Raw genomic sequence first — 17,308 nt, forward strand, 5'->3', positions numbered from 1 at the left:
CAGAACAACACAATACCGCACAAACAGTTTTAGATAATATTACGTCGCAGTCATGTGACGCGGACATGACGTCAATAGGCGGAACTCACGGCAAAATTATAATCCGTGGGCGTGGCTTGCAACAGGAAGTAGGAAAGCGGCAATTCTGGCAAACAAGACACAGCGGTTAGTAACACGATGACTAACAACGCAAATATTTTTGTTTTCAGCTTGCAACTTGACCGTCTAGAGCGTACAAGGTAATTACAACTGTTTTTTTTTAGCCCTGAAAAGCGAGGGAGTGTGGCGTTTGGGAGGAATGTCGAACTCGGCGTCTGCTTCCAGCCACAGACGCCAAATTTCGACGATTATTTCGACTGGTCAACGGTTGTAAATTATTGCGTTGACTAAAAACTTTATTTAACTCTACTCTTAACTTTGCCGTTTCAGATATGCGGGTATTACACCGCGGAAATGACGTCAATAGGCTGAACTCTCGCCAAAATTCAAATCTGTGGGCGCAATGGCCTTGAGCGAGACACCGGATACAAACACGACGATTATCAACAGAAATATCTTTATTTTCTGCTTGCAAGTGAACCGTCTAGAGCGTACACGGTAAATACAACTCATTGTGTTTAAAAAGATTTACGTTTGTGTAGTTTGCGTTGCGTTGTATCTGTGAATGTTGGTTGAGGCTAAATGTTAATGTTTAATTTCATTCCTTTAGGTTCCACGGTGTTTGTTGGCTGTATGTTTTCCACTGCAAGAAGAGGCTCGTATCATTGACCAGCAGGAGCTACAATGGTGAGTACCCCTTTCGTCTTCCATTTATGTTAAACACTTCCTATTTCATGTCTAACAGTACTCAATTTAACAAATAACCATAAATAAATACAGTGTGGGCAGTCACGTTAACATATGTGATTATCCTGCCTAATATGTTTATCACAAATATGTCACTAATCACTAATATGTTTATTTGTTTATCACAACACCTTTGGACCTTCAGCAATCGATTATTTCCCTTCATCTACATAGAGACAGAACGATGGTGTCTTAAACATCTCATTCATTTCACCAAATAACTTCACGCAGGTGGATAACGGCCGTCTCGGTCACGCTATGTTGCGTGATGCAGTTTTGAAGAACCAAATGCATTTATTCAATGAATAAGTCAAGCTAGTTCTATGTTTATGATGTTGTAAGTTACGGTACCGATTGAAGTTGAGTTCGAAGCCAGTGGAAAACAGCGCTGCGTTTGTGCTCTCCAGGTACAAATGTTGTGATCTCTGACTGACGACCGGGCGAGACTCGAGTAAGAGATGTCCAAACGAGCTCCGGCAGGGCGGGCCAAGGCGGAGCGAACGGACGCCCTTCAGGCCGCCAATGACGAGCTGAGAACCAAACTGATGGACGTCCAGTTAGAACTTCAGCAGGAGAAGAACAAGGTGAAAACCTCAACAGACAGACACTGCCTGCCTCCCTGCCTGCCTCCCTGCCTGCCTCCCTCCCTCCCTCCCAGTTTTCCCGATGTAGATTAGACATGCGTGTGCCATGACTGTGTCAGCCTACATCAACAAATGCACCGAGGACGTCAGCACCACTAAGAATATCATCACCCGGGGCAACCAACGACCCTGGATGACTGAGGAGGTACGTCAAACGCTACGAGCGCGGAACTCTGCCTTCAAGTCTGGCGACAAGGAGACACTGAGGACAGCGAGAGCCAACTTGAACCGTGCCATCAGGATAGCGAAGCGAGACCGCAGTCGAAAATTTCAGGATCGTTTCCACGACGTCAAAAACATCAGGAGTATGTGGCAAGGCATACGGGCGATTACAGACTACAACTCACTCTCCCCCCCCCCCCCCCGGTGGGTGTAGTTGATGCTGACTTTCTAAATGGTCTAAATAACTTCTTTGGGAGGTTCGAGGCACTAAACGGCACTCCAGCAGTTAAAACTGTCCCCCATCAGGAAGAGGAGGTACTCTGCCTTGACTCCGCCGATGTGTTGAAGACCCTGAGGAGAGTCAACCCCTGTAAGGCCCCTGGCCCCGACAACATTCCTGGGCGTGTGTTCAGGGAATGTGCAAGTCATCTGGCTGGGGTCATCACAGACATTTTTAACACCTCGCTGGGCCAAGCCACAGTGCCGGCGTGCTTTAAGACTGCCTCCATCATTCCGGTGCCGAAGAAACCTCAAATCACCTCATTTAATGATTACCGGCCTGTTGCACTGACTCCGGTTATGATGAAGTGCTTCGAAAGGCTGCTTAAAGGTCACATCGTTTCCAGACTCCCCCTATTATTTGACCCGTTCCAGTTTGCCGACGGGCAAAACCGCTCCACTCAGGACGCCATCTCCTCCGTTCTTCACCTGAGCCTGGCTCACCTGGAGGAGAAGAACACCCATGTGCGGAGGCTGTTCCTGGACTTCAGCTCAGCGTTTAACACCATCATCCCACAGCATCTGGTAGGAAAATTGGAACACCTGGGCTTTAACACCCCCCTTCGCAACTGGCTGCTAGACTTCCTCAGCAACAGACCTCAGTCAGTCCGGGTCGGACAGAACACCTCTGATGTCATCACCCTCAGCACAGGCTCCCTTCAGGGCTGCGTCCTGAGCCCCCTGCTGTTCACCCTGATGACACACGACTGCGTCCTCAGGTTCACCACCAATCACATCGTGAAGTCAGCAGACGACACAACGGTGGTGGGGCTCATCAGAGACAACAACGACCTGGACTACAGAGAGGAGGTGGAGCAGCTGGTGGGCTGGTGCAGAGAAAACAGCCTGATCCTGAATGAGGAGAAGATGAAGGAGATCATCGTCGACTTCAGGAAAAAACAGCCTCACCACGCTCCACTGATCATCAACAGCTCAGCTGTGGAGGTGGTCAGCACCACCAAATTCCTGGGGGTCCACATCACAGAAGACCTCACCTGGACTATGAACACTACGGCACTGGTCAAGAGGGCACAGAAGCGCTTGTACTTACAGCGGAGGATGAGGAGAGCCCACCTGCCCCCACCCATCATGAGGACGTTCTACAGGAGCACCATAGAGAGCATTCTGACAAGCTGTCTCTCTGTGTGGTGTGGAGGCTGCACCGCCTCCGATTGGAAGAACGTGAGGAGAGTGGTGAGGACAGCAGAGAGGATCATAGGGGCTCCTCTTCCCTCCATTCAGGACATTTCATCTCAGCGCTGCATGTCCCGTGCCCGTAACATCATCAATGACCCATCACACCCCCACCATGGACTGTTCTCCCTGCTGCCCTCTGGGAAGAGGTTTGCAGCATCCGCTGCAGGTCCACCAGGTTCTGCAACAGCTTTTTCCCTGCTGTCATCAGACTGTTGAACACTAGAACTGTTGAGCTCTAAACTGAACTCTGCATCACACATTCACAGAACTGTACTTTATGACACTACGGACCTCTATCTTGCACTATCTCGCACTACCAACTTTACTGAACTTGTATAAACCCTTTAAATAGAAGTTTAATACATGGTTTAGCATTCCTCTGCACACTCTTGAATACTGTTTTGCCTACTTGCACTATTGCATAATTATCACTGCTGCACTTTATACTTATTTTTAATATATATATATATATATATAGTATATGTATATATATATATTTTCATAGGATATGTTACTTCTATTCAACTGCAATATCACTACTTTGTTGTAAGACGTATGCAACGGAATTTCGTTTTGTATGCACCATGTGCAGACAAGATGACAATAAAGTTTGTCTAAGTCTAAGTCTAAGTCATGTCAGGTCAGCTGTCTGGAGAGAGAGAGAAGTCAGGACCTGCGGGCGGAGCACCACCGTGCCACCGCCGCCATGACGGAACTCAAAAGCAAACTCCATGAGGAGAAGCAGAAAGAGTTAGCCATTACCAGGGAGACATTACTGCGGCAGCATGAAATGGAGCTGATGAGAGTGATCAAAATCAAAGATGGAGAGATCCAGCGACTGAATGCCTTGGTCCTCAGCCTGAGGGACGGCTCCATGGACAAGGTGATCCGCTCTATCCGTGTCTGACTATCCGCACGCCACGTCGGGCTTCGATGCGGCCGCTACCGTATTGTGTAGCTTGTCCCCAGTAAGCGTCGCGGCGCTCCGTTGCGGTCTCAACGGCCGGGTGTGGCGCAATGTCTGCTCAGGTGAGGAGGGGGGGCGCTTTGCTGGCGGAGGTGGAGGAGACGCGGCGGTGTCGGGAGACCGAGCGGTGTCGCCTCCACCAGGAGCGCGGAAGAAGCCCTGGCAGCGGCCCAGCAGGCCTGGCAGTCCCGAGCGGCCGAGCTCCGATCGGCTCATCACCAGCATCGGGAGGAGCTGAGCCGAACCAAGAGAGACTGCGAGAGGGAGATCCGCCGACTGGTAGGACTGATCAGATGCGCGGTGCGTGGCTATGTTCCCAATTTCGTTGTATACCTGCAGTGCAATGACACCTAAGGCATTCTATTCTATTCTATTTCACAAGAAGAAAATGTCCGGTTGCTCGCTTCGCTTTTGTCACAGCAAAGGTGTTCCAGTCGATTCAAGAAAAAAAATTGGCCGGTTGCTCTCTTTGTTTTTGTCACAATTCTGGCAAATGAGTTTGCCCGCCTGCCTGAGCGCTCCCCGTTTGTACATCCAGACGGATGAGATCAAGCTGAAAGACAGAGCGGTTAGTGTTTTGGATGAAGCCCTGGGGCCGGCCACGTCCACCGCCTTCAGCTGCAGACTCAGGCTGCCGAGCAGCAGATCGCTGCCCTGAGGGATTCCCAAAGGGCGGGCCTAAACTACCCTGGAAGTGGGGTCAACGCCGCTACTAGCAATCCTCTTCATTGCGTAAGCCACCTCATCACACACTTGCAGTACGCATGACTTAGTTCGTTGCTGGAGGAAGGTAGCACAAAAACAGTTTTGAACTTTGAACGAGTGCTTGTGTGTGTGTGTTGCGGGGCGTTTTCAGTCTCAGGAGGATCGGGACACGCGACGGTTTCATCTGAAAATCGCTGAGCTCAGCGCAGTCATCAGGAACCTGGAGGATCGAAACGCCCTGCTTTCTGAAGAGCGCAATGAACTGGTAATTTATTGACGGCACGCTTGAAGGTTTGCGCTACGTTTGATGCGCGCCATCCAGCGAGGCACCCATTGCGCTTGCTTATTAGTTGAGCGGCGCGTCGAGTCGGTTGCCTGGTAGATGTCTTTTATTGGGAGCCAAAGCCACGATTCCGTTCAAACCGATGCAAAAGGAATGGATACGTTCTGGCCCGCGTGTTGTGCGTCTTTCACATCCCGCACTTCATGCTTGCAGCTAAAGCGACTGAGAGAAACAGAAAGCCAGTTTCTGCCACTCCTGTACAAAAACAAACGCCTGAGCAGGAAGAATGAAGAACTCTCGCTGGTGCTGTGTCGCCTTGAAAACAAAGTGCGCTTTGTCACCCAGGAGAACGAGGAGATGGCAAGCTTGGTAAGTCGACGCGGACAACGGCGGCGTGCCAACAGAGTCCACTGCATTTGTGTTCCACAGAGAAGGCCTAGTTCGCTCAATGACCTGGACCGCGGTTGCGGCCAGCAGGACGGTGAAATGGAGTTCCTTCAAGTTGTGGAGCAGCGGCACATCATCGACGACTTGTCCAAGGTCTTCAGGCAGGCGACTCGGTGCACGTACGGCAGCGCCACGCTCGCTCGCTGTCGCCAAGAAACCTTTTCCGTCCAAAGCTTGGCCGGCGGCCGCCATCCAAAAAATTGGCCCCTTAAATTCCGACCTTTCAAGCAGGAGCATTGTGCGCACGCGTTTGAACACGCTTTAGACTTGTTTTGCCGTTTTCAGCAGCTCAAAGCTCCCGTTTTGTCAGCGCCTTTGCCACTCGCTGTGCGCTGAAAACGACGGACTTGCCCGGCTGCTCAGCCCGTCAACCATGAGCCGCGAGCGCGACATCATTGTCCGTAGGCAGCTAGTGGCAAAATGCACCCTGTTAGAGTTGCGCTCGCTCCAACTTATTTTGCAAGAACCACACGGGAGACAAGTAAGTTCTTTTGGACACCTGCAGGTGGAGAGTCCATCCGTTGTACGAATGAAGTCTGACTCTCGGCTCCTGCACGAGCATTTTAATTAAGAGAAACAGGGTGGGTGTAAGAGTGGATTGAATAGAGGAAGCCCTTGACCTCTAGTCAAAACATAGCAAGGGGTGTTTTACGACTTTGTGTAGGAAGGGATAAGCGATAGGGATAAATAAGGGATAAATAATATTATTTATTACAGGTTGCAGTCAAAGTCAAAGCAACATAATGATACGATAAAGATAATCTGGAAAACCCTGACACACCCTGTAGTTGTCACTTTTGGAAAAGACGAGCGTCCCTCCAATCATCGCCGGTGACGTGTTTTTCAGGCTCTGGAGACAGGAGCTCATGTCAGAAATGTCATTGTGAGTCGCGTTTGTTTCTGCGCCGGAGCCGTTCGTTCCCTTTGCATCCAAAGAATCTCAAAGGCGGATTATTTGTGTCGACAGGAGAGAGATTTGCTGCTACGATACCGACGTCGAGAATCTCTGAGGAGGAACAAAGCGTGAGGTCCTGCAAGGTGAGTCTGTTTGTTTGCGGCTGCTTGGTGTTGCGCAAGATGAAATGGCCTTTTTCTCGCTATCGTTCCTCTCGTCGATTCATCGTGAGGTGTCGCTTCAGTTTGTTCAGAGAGATGTTTGCTTCCGCGCCCGCAGGTCATCGAAACATTTTACGGCTACGACGAAGACGTGTTGGTGGACTCGGACGGATCGTCCTTGTCTTTTCACACCGACAGAACCCCCGACACGGAACCCGAAGAGGTAGCCCGCCATTTCTGCCAGCGTATTGGCACCAAACATTCCTCTTCAGCCTGGAATCGGACTCGTCTTTGCGTCGCGGGTGCTTTGTCGCCGGTCTGACTGATTCTGGTACTAGTGCTGTGTTGCATTGGTGTGTGCATGAAGAGGCGGAGCTTCGCTACCGCCAGCTGACGCAAGAATATCAAGCGCTGCAACGAGCCTACGCTCTGCTAGCCCAGACCAGCGAAGGGGACTACGACGCCGAGAAGGAGATCAAGGTGGCGCCCCTTCCCGCAACCCCCGGCCGGGTCGCAGCCTCCCCGTTCTCACCCAGCCTCGGGTGTTCTCTGGTCTGAAAGGAGGAGGAGGAGCCTCCCTCCTCCTCCTTTCAGACCAGAGAAAAGCTGATGGTAGAAATGGGTCACTATCAAAGCAGAGTAGCAGATCTGGAGTCAGCGCTGAAGCAACAAGGACAGGTAAGCTCATCAATGAGCACACCTTTTTCTCAGACAAAATAGCTACATTCTTCAGTCACTCATTCGTCTGGCATTACTGGACCAACCCCCCCCCCCGAATGTGGCTGGGAAAATGCGGAGAAAAGCAAATGTCATTTTCCAGTCAACCAAAGAATTTGTGGATGACAATGACACAACATTCCAAAGCTGTCCACGCGTTTGTCTCTTCTAGAATGTCAAGTGGGTGGAGGAGAAGCAGCTGCTGCGTCAGAGCAATCAGCAGTTGGCCGAAAAGGTGACGGAAAGAAAGGCGCTGGGCGGAGTCGCTTGGCGTCACACCCGTCGGGAAGCCCCGCAGATGAGGTCTGACTGTCTTTTCAGGTCAGGCGGATGGAGGCGGAAGAAGCGCGTCTGAAAGAGCACATCCAGGATATCCGAGACCAAAACGAACTGCTTGAGTTCCGCATCCTGGAGCTGGAGGTGGGAAGACTCGCACAAGCGTGTTGAGGCCAGAGATGTGACGGACGGACGGACGGACGGATGCATGCCTCTGCCTTTCAGGAGAGGGAGTGGCGCTCCCCCGTCTTGAAGTTTCTGCAAGTCCGTTTCCCAGACGGCCTCAGCCCTTTGCAGATCTACTGCGAGGCCGAGGGCGTGAGCGTACGTAAGGCGTCCCTCGCAACCCTAACCTTAACCCGAGGTCCCAGAACACCTTACATTGCTCCTTGCGCCTTTCCCCCGGACATCGTCATCAGTGATCTGATGAAGAAGCTGGACATCCTGGGCTATAACGCCGTAAGTGTATGTCGAACTCCTTATGTTCGCACTCCACGAGACTCGGCGGCTCAAATGTGACTTTTGGAAGGCTTTGCGCTGAAAGAAGCTTGTTGACGCTGTGCCTTTGGGCTCTTCTATGTTCTGCAAGCAGAAGGGCTACCTGGATGAAGAGTTGGACTTCAGGAAGTGTTCCATGGACCAGGCTCATAAGGTAAGCCGCCCTCAAATCTCCCGCCGGACCACTGATGGACGAGGATTGCGGCCCAGAGGATCCTGGAGCTGGAGGCCATGTTGTACGAGGCGCTACCGCAGCGGGACTGCCCCGCCACGGACGGCGAAAAAGCCAGCCACGCTGGCGTGAATGACGTGCTGACGGCGGATCAGAGAGAAGAGCTTAGGAGCTACGTGGACCAATGGAAGCGAGCCCTGATGTGCGAGTTGAGGGAGCGCGACGCTTGCATCCTCCAAGAGAGAATGGATCTGCTGCACAGCGCGCAACAGGTAAGGGCCCAAAGCCAGCCCGGCACTTACTTGCACGCTTACTGGCTTTTGAATGCCACTTTCCATTTGTCCGTCCTAGAGGAACAAAGAGCTGAAAGAATTCATCGAAGCTCAGAAGAGACAAATCAAACAATTGGAGGAGAAGTTTCTGTTTCTCTTTCTATTCTTCTCCTTGGCCTTCATTCTGTGGCCCTAACACCAGCTGGTGAGTGAGCTCCATCGGCACCGCACTCGACACCTCCGATACACTGCCAGCCGGTCTCAGACGTTGGCAGACGCTCCGATGCCAACGTATACCCCCCGCCACGGTGACAGAGGCACCGCGTCACACCGGCGCTCATCCAATCAGAAGGCAGGAAAAGCAAATTCACATGCAGGGCACTTTTGAACCAGAAAAGAGCGCCACAAAAAACGGTTGTTGCCCCAAACGCGCACTAAAAAGGGTCAGAATAACAAGAGTCCCACTGGCCAGCCGGGGCCACCCGTCCAGCTGTTTCTTCAGGGGGGAAAAAAATTGGAGTCACCGGTGAGTACATTTTGCATTTAGCTCTGCTTTTCTGCTTCTGTCTTCAAGTGTGTGGCATCCTGCGATCAAAGATTCAGCCAACCCCAAAGCGGTTGACCTCAACGTCCCACCACCATGCCTACCAGAGCAGGTGACGTGATGCTTTGGACATCCTTCCGTCTCAGATGCCCAAAAGTACTCTTTGCCACATCTGCGGCAATACGGTGTCTTTTCAAAGGTGCAAATAAATCCAGCGTGGGCGGAACACGCACGTCTTCGGTTTTTCCCGCTTTGTTTGTGTGACAGCTGTTGTGAAAATTTTATACAAATAAAGTTGTATAGTACAGGTTTGGCCAAGCCGCAACTCCCGAACCGCATGCGGCTCTTTTATGTTCATATCAACATTTGTGTGTGTGTGTGGGGGGGGGGTTGTGCGTGTTGGCCTCACTTGAGTTCAATTTGGTATTTTGGTCATAAGCGCATGTGGTGAAATTCCACAAAGTAGGATGGGCAAACACATTTCTTTAAACTATGAGTGTCAATTGGGCTCTCGAAATGGCAGGGAAAAGATGCACAGCAAAACGAAAATACGTAGATGAACACAGGACGTTTTAATCAGAGTGGGAAAGTTTCTATTTTTTGTTGAACGTGATGGCAAACCATTCTGCCTGATATGTCAGACCTCAGCGCATTTCAAAGATTCAAATCTTCAGCGCCATGCACTTCAGCTCACTCCATGCTAACATTGATCAGGCGTCGAACCCGCAACATCATGCTTAAGAGGTGGCCATGCTAACCAGTGCGCCATTATGTCAACGCATAATAACTAAGTCTACTGATCAAAACAGCGGTTACTATATGACGTCGCTACGTCGTGGTCACGTGACGCAGACAAGACGTCAATGGACGTGGGCAGAGTTAACTTGTTTAAAAGGGAGTGGGCAGAAGAAATATTTAATTTATTTAAATCTATTTTGAGTGCACACCATTATGCCAATGCATAACAACTGTAAATCTACTAAACAAAACAGCGGTTGCTATATGACATCTGCCACGTCGTGGTCACGTGACATACGTGACGTCGATGGGCGTAACTTTCGCCGGAATTCAAATCCGCGGGGAGAGTTAACTTGTTTAAAAGAGAGTGGGCAGAAGAACTATTTAATTTATTTAAATCTATTTGGTGTGTGCGCCATTATGTCAATGCATAACAACTGTAAGTCTACTAAACAAAACAGCGGTTGCTATAGGACGTCTGCCACGTCGTGGTCACGTGACGCGGACGTGACGTCGACGCCTACTTTACATCCCACCGATCACAGGACCCCTCGGCTGCATAACCGTGCCCCCTTCCCAACCAATCGGATTTGCTATACGCGAAAACGACGCCAATGGAAAGAGCTTCCGCCCAAATTTAAATCCGTGGGCGTGGCTCGCAGCAGGAAGTAGGAAAATGGCGGCGATGTTGACAAAGACACGGCGGATGGTAACATACGACTAACAAGAGAAATATTTTTATTTTCTGCTTGCAACTGGACCGTCCAGAGCGTACACGGTAAGTACAACTCATCGTTTTTAAAAAGAAGTACTTTTGTTGCCCTGAAAAGCGAGTGAGCGTGGCGTTTGTGGGGGACGTCGAATTTCGACGATTCTTTCTGGTCAACGGTTGTAAATGATTGTGTTGATTAAAAAAGAAAACTTGATGTAACTCTACTTTTAACTGCCGTTTCAGATAGATTTGGAATTGCATCACATCCAATTTTGCCTAGAGCGTACACGGTAAGTAACACTCGTTGTGTTTAAGGAGATTTACGTTTGTAATAGCAGAAGTGTAGCCGCGTTGCGTTGTACGTGTGAATGTTGGTCCAGGCGAAATGTTAATGTTTAATTTCATTCCTTTAGGTTCCACGGTGTTTGTTGGCTGCAAGTTTTCCACTGCAAGAAGAGGCTCATATCATTGACCAGGAGCGAGCTACAATGGTGAGTAGCCATAACATTTATGTTAAACACTTCCTATTTCATGTCTAACAGTACTTGATTTAACAAATAACCATAAATAAATACAGTGTGGGCACTGAAGTTAACATATGTGATTATACTGCCTAATCTGTCACCGAGTAGATTGTTGCAAAGTAATATAAGATCCAAAGTTGTAATTCAGAATAGTTTTCAAAAGAAGGCCATTAGAATTATATACAAGTCTGATTACCCTGAACAAGCTATTAATTAAATCACAAATTCTTCAATTCAAAGATTTGGTAGATTATCAGACAAATAATGTCTAACAGTAATTGATTTAACACATCACGATAAGTAGATTGAGTGTGGGCACTCTCAAGTTAACATATTTGATTATACTGCCTAATCTGTTACAGAGTATGTTGTTGCCAAGTAATGTAGAATAGATCCAAAGTAGTAATCCAGAATAGTTTTGAAGAGGCCATTAGAATAATAAACAAATCTGATTACCTTGAACATAATAACAAGCTAAGTGTTTAATATGTCCTATGAAGTCAAAATTGGGCACCATCATGTGGTGAAATTTGGAATTGCATCACATCCAATTTTGCCTGGGAACAAACAGATTAAATAAATCTTAGTTTTGAATAAGCCACTCCTTCTCAAACAAGTAAACTCTGCCCATTTCGCGCAGTAGATGTTCTGTTAATATCTAGTATTTATACAAAGTCATAATTTAAATTGCTTTCAACCTTCATTCATCGGTTCAACCAACATTACTCGCTCTTATTACCAACTTGTATTGATTTAACTAAGCGTTTAATACTTCCTATCAGGTCTCAAGGCAAGATTTGGCAAAATACAGTTTCAGCAAATCCAATTTTGCCAGGGAACAAAAATAGATTAAATAAACTAAATAAGTCTTCTTCCCATTAAATAAATCAGAAAAGTCTGTCTTGTAACCAGTCCTCTTCAAACAAGTAAAGTCTGCCCATTTTGTGCCGTAGATTTTGTGTCTATGCCTAGTATTTAAACAAAATCATAATTTAAACGACTTCTTTCCTTCATTCACTTTGGAAATTTGGAATTGCAGCAAATCGAATTTTGCCAGGGAACAAAAATAGATCAATTAAACTAAATAAGTCTTCTTCCCATTAAATAAATTAAAAAAGTCTGTCTTGTAACCAGTCCTTTTCAAACAAGTAAAGTCTGCCCATTTTGTGCCGTCGATTTTGTGTTAATGCCTAGTATTTATACAAAATCATAATTTAAAGGACTTCATTCCTTCATTCACTTTGGAAATTTGGAATTGCAGCACATCAAATTTTGCCTGGGAAGAAAAGTAGATTAAATAAATTTAATAAGTCTTACTACTTCCCATTAAATAAATTAAATACGTCTTACTTGTTCCCACTCCTTTTCAAAACAGTAGTTTAAAACGAGGGCCCTTCACTCAATCTTTAACCTCAACCCCGCACGTTGTGTTGTATCTGTGAATGTTGGTTGTGGCCAAATGATAGTTTTCTTTCATTCGTTTAGGTTCCAAGAAAACTTGATGTAACTCTACTTTTAACTGCCGTTTCAGATATGCGGGTATTACGTCGCAGTCATGTGCCGCGGATATGACGTAATTGCCCGAACCTCCGCAAAAATTCAAATCTGTTGGCGCGATGGCCGTGAGCCACTGAGCAGCGACGATTATCAACGGAAATATCTTTATTTTCTGCTTGCAACTGGACCGTCTAGAGCGTACACGGTAAGTAACACTCATTGTGTTTAAGGAGATTTACGTTTGTAATAGCAGAAGTGTAGCCGCGTTGCGTTGTACGTGTGAAAATTGGTCGAGGCGAAATGTTAATGTTTAATTTCATTCCTTTAGGTTCCACGGTGTTTGTTGGCTGCAAGTTTTCCACTGCAAGAAGAGGCTCGTATCATTGACCAGGAGCGAGCTACAATGGTGAGTAGCCATAACATTTATGTTAAACACTTCCTATTTCATGTCTAACAGTACTTGATTTAACAAATAACCATAAATAAATACAGTGTGGGCACTGAAGTTAACATATGTGATTATACTGCCTAATCTGTCACCGAGTAGATTGTTGCAAAGTAATATAAGATCCAAAGTTGTAATTCAGAATAGTTTTCAAAAGAAGGCCATTAGAATTATATACAAGTCTGATTACCCTGAACAAGCTATTAATTAAATCACAAATTCTTCAATTCAAAGATTTGGTAGATTATCAGACAAATAATGTCTAACAGTAATTGATTTAACACATCACGATAAGTAGATTGAGTGTGGGCACTCTCAAGTTAACATATATGATTATACTGCCTAATCTGTTACAGAGTATGTTGTTGCCAAGTAATGTAGAATAGATCCAAAGTAGTAATCCAGAATAGTTTTGAAGAGGCCATTAGAATAATAAACAAATCTGATTACCTTGAACATAATAACAAGCTAAGTGTTTAATATGTCCTATGAAGTCAAAATTGGGCACCATCATGTGGTGAAATTTGGAATTGCATCACATCCAATTTTGCCTGGGAACAAACAGATTAAATAAATCTTAGTTTTGAATAAGCCACTCCTTCTCAAACAAGTAAACTCTGCCCATTTCGCGCAGTAGATGTTCTGTTAATATCTAGTATTTATACAAAGTCATAATTTAAATTGCTTTCAACCTTCATTCATCGGTTCAACCAACATTACTCGCTCTTATTACCAACTTGTATTGATTTAACTAAGCGTTTAATACTTCCTATCAGGTCTCAAGGCAAGATTTGGCAAAATACAATTTCAGCAAATCCAATTTTGCCAGGGAACAAAAATAGATTAAATAAACTAAATAAGTCTTCTTCCCATTAAATAAATCAGAAAAGTCTGTCTTGTAACCAGTCCTCTTCAAACAAGTAAAGTCTGCCCATTTTGTGCCGTAGATTTTGTGTCTATGCCTAGTATTTAAACAAAATCATAATTTAAACGACTTCTTTCCTTCATTCACTTTGGAAATTTGGAATTGCAGCAAATCGAATTTTGCCAGGGAACAAAAATAGATCAATTAAACTAAATAAGTCTTCTTCCCATTAAATAAATTAAAAAAGTCTGTCTTGTAACCAGTCCTTTTCAAACAAGTAAAGTCTGCCCATTTTGTGCCGTCGATTTTGTGTTAATGCCTAGTATTTATACAAAATCATAATTTAAAGGACTTCATTCCTTCATTCACTTTGGAAATTTGGAATTGCAGCACATCAAATTTTGCCTGGGAAGAAAAGTAGATTAAATAAATTTAATAAGTCTTACTACTTCCCATTAAATAAATTAAATACGTCTTACTTGTTCCCACTCCTTTTCAAAACAGTAGTTTAAAACGAGGGCCCTTCACTCAATCTTTAACCTCAACCCCGCACGTTGTGTTGTATCTGTGAATGTTGGTTGTGGCCAAATGATAGTTTTCTTTCATTCGTTTAGGTTCCAAGAAAACTTGATGTAACTCTACTTTTAACTGCCGTTTCAGATAAGCGGGTATTACGTCGCAGTCATGTGCCGCGGATATGACGTAATTGCCCGAACCTCCGCCAAAATTCAAATCTGTTGGCGCGATGGCCGTGAGCCACTGAGCAGCGACGATTATCAACGGAAATATCTTTATTTTCTGCTTGCAACTGGACCGTCTAGAGCGTACACGGTAAGTAACACTCATTGTGTTTAAGGAGATTTACGTTTGTAATAGCAGAAGTGTAGCCGCGTTGCGTTGTACGTGTGAAAATTGGTCGAGGCGAAATGTTAATGTTTAATTTCATTCCTTTAGGTTCCACGGTGTTTGTTGGCTGCAAGTTTTCCACTGCAAGAAGAGGCTCGTATCATTGACCAGGAGCGAGCTACAATGGTGAGTAGCCATAACATTTATGTTAAACACTTCCTATTTCATGTCTAACAGTACTTGATTTAACAAATAACCATAAATAAATACAGTGTGGGCACTGAAGTTAACATATGTGATTATACTGCCTAATCTGTCACCGAGTAGATTGTTGCAAAGTAATATAAGATCCAAAGTTGTAATTCAGAATAGTTTTCAAAAGAAGGCCATTAGAATTATATACAAGTCTGATTACCCTGAACAAGCTATTAATTAAATCACAAATTCTTCAATTCAAAGATTTGGTAGATTATCAGACAAATAATGTCTAACAGTAATTGATTTAACACATCACGATAAGTAGATTGAGTGTGGGCACTCTCAAGTTAACATATATGATTATACTGCCTAATCTGTTACAGAGTATGTTGTTGCCAAGTAATGTAGAATAGATCCAAAGTAGTAATCCAGAATAGTTTTGAAGAGGCCATTAGAATAATAAACAAATCTGATTACCTTGAACATAATAACAAGCTAAGTGTTTAATATGTCCTATGAAGTCAAAATTGGGCACCATCATGTGGTGAAATTTGGAATTGCATCACATCCAATTTTGCCTGGGAACAAACAGATTAAATAAATCTTAGTTTTGAATAAGCCACTCCTTCTCAAACAAGTAAACTCTGCCCATTTCGCGCAGTAGATGTTCTGTTAATATCTAGTATTTATACAAAGTCATAATTTAAATTGCTTTCAACCTTCATTCATCGGTTCAACCAACATTACTCGCTCTTATTACCAACTTGTATTGATTTAACTAAGCGTTTAATACTTCCTATCAGGTCTCAAGGCAAGATTTGGCAAAATACAATTTCAGCAAATCCAATTTTGCCAGGGAACAAAAATAGATTAAATAAACTAAATAAGTCTTCTTCCCATTAAATAAATCAGAAAAGTCTGTCTTGTAACCAGTCCTCTTCAAACAAGTAAAGTCTGCCCATTTTGTGCCGTAGATTTTGTGTCTATGCCTAGTATTTAAACAAAATCATAATTTAAACGACTTCTTTCCTTCATTCACTTTGGAAATTTGGAATTGCAGCAAATCGAATTTTGCCAGGGAACAAAAATAGATCAATTAAACTAAATAAGTCTTCTTCCCATTAAATAAATTAAAAAAGTCTGTCTTGTAACCAGTCCTTTTCAAACAAGTAAAGTCTGCCCATTTTGTGCCGTCGATTTTGTGTTAATGCCTAGTATTTATACAAAATCATAATTTAAAGGACTTCATTCCTTCATTCACTTTGGAAATTTGGAATTGCAGCACATCAAATTTTGCCTGGGAAGAAAAGTAGATTAAATAAATTTAATAAGTCTTACTACTTCCCATTAAATAAATTAAATACGTCTTACTTGTTCCCACTCCTTTTCAAAACAGTAGTTTAAAACGAGGGCCCTTCACTCAATCTTTAACCTCAACCCCGCACGTTGTGTTGTATCTGTGAATGTTGGTTGTGGCCAAATGATAGTTTTCTTTCATTCGTTTAGGTTCCAAGAAAACTTGATGTAACTCTACTTTTAACTGCCGTTTCAGATAAGCGGGTATTACGTCGCAGTCATGTGCCGCGGATATGACGTAATTGCCCGAACCTCCGCCAAAATTCAAATCTGTTGGCGCGATGGCCGTGAGCCACTGAGCAGCGACGATTATCAACGGAAATATCTTTATTTTCTGCTTGCAACTGGACCGTCTAGAGCGTACACGGTAAGTAACACTCATTGTGTTTAAGGAGATTTACGTTTGTAATAGCAGAAGTGTAGCCGCGTTGCGTTGTACGTGTGAAAATTGGTGGAGGCGAAATGTTAATGTTTAATTTCATTCCTTTAGGTTCCACGGTGTTTGTTGGCTGCAAGTTTTCCACTGCAAGAAGAGGCTCGTATCATTGACCAGGAGCGAGCTACAATGGTGAGTAGCCATAACATTTATGTTAAACACTTCCTATTTCATGTCTAACAGTACTTGATTTAACAAATAACCATAAATAAATACAGTGTGGGCACTGAAGTTAACATATGTGATTATACTGCCTAATCTGTCACCGAGTAGATTGTTGCAAAGTAATATAAGATCCAAAGTTGTAATTCAGAATAGTTTTCAAAAGAAGGCCATTAGAATTATATACAAGTCTGATTACCCTGAACAAGCTATTAATTAAATCACAAATTCTTCAATTCAAAGATTTGGTAGATTATCAGACAAATAATGTCTAACAGTAATTGATTTAACACATCACGATAAGTAGATTGAGTGTGGGCACTCTCAAGTTAACATATATGATTATACTGCCTAATCTGTTACAGAGTATGTTGTTGCCAAGTAATGTAGAATAGATCCAAAGTAGTAATCCAGAATAGTTTTGAAGAGGCCATTAGAATAATAAACAAATCTGATTACCTTGA

The 17,308-nt window shown here is 44.7% G+C and overlaps 1 protein-coding gene across 1 annotated transcript; it reads left to right on the forward strand.

The window, feature by feature from the left end:
- Window positions 1-8,161: 8,161 nt before the first annotated feature.
- Window positions 8,162-9,304, forward strand: LOC148404789 (janus kinase and microtubule-interacting protein 3-like). The gene is made up of 3 exons (XM_088392985.1): window positions 8,162-8,521; window positions 8,601-8,726; window positions 9,096-9,304. Exons 1-2 carry the CDS (start codon window positions 8,309-8,311, stop codon window positions 8,715-8,717), a joined length of 330 nt encoding a protein of 109 aa, XP_088249111.1. The 5' UTR covers window positions 8,162-8,308; the 3' UTR covers window positions 8,718-8,726; window positions 9,096-9,304.
- The last annotated feature ends 8,004 nt before the right edge of the window (window positions 9,305-17,308 follow it).

Source organism: Syngnathus floridae, chromosome 1, assembly GCF_059516105.1.
Source record: "Syngnathus floridae isolate MCC-2025c chromosome 1, RoL_Sflo_1.0, whole genome shotgun sequence".
Taxonomy (NCBI): Eukaryota; Metazoa; Chordata; class Actinopteri; order Syngnathiformes; family Syngnathidae; genus Syngnathus; species Syngnathus floridae.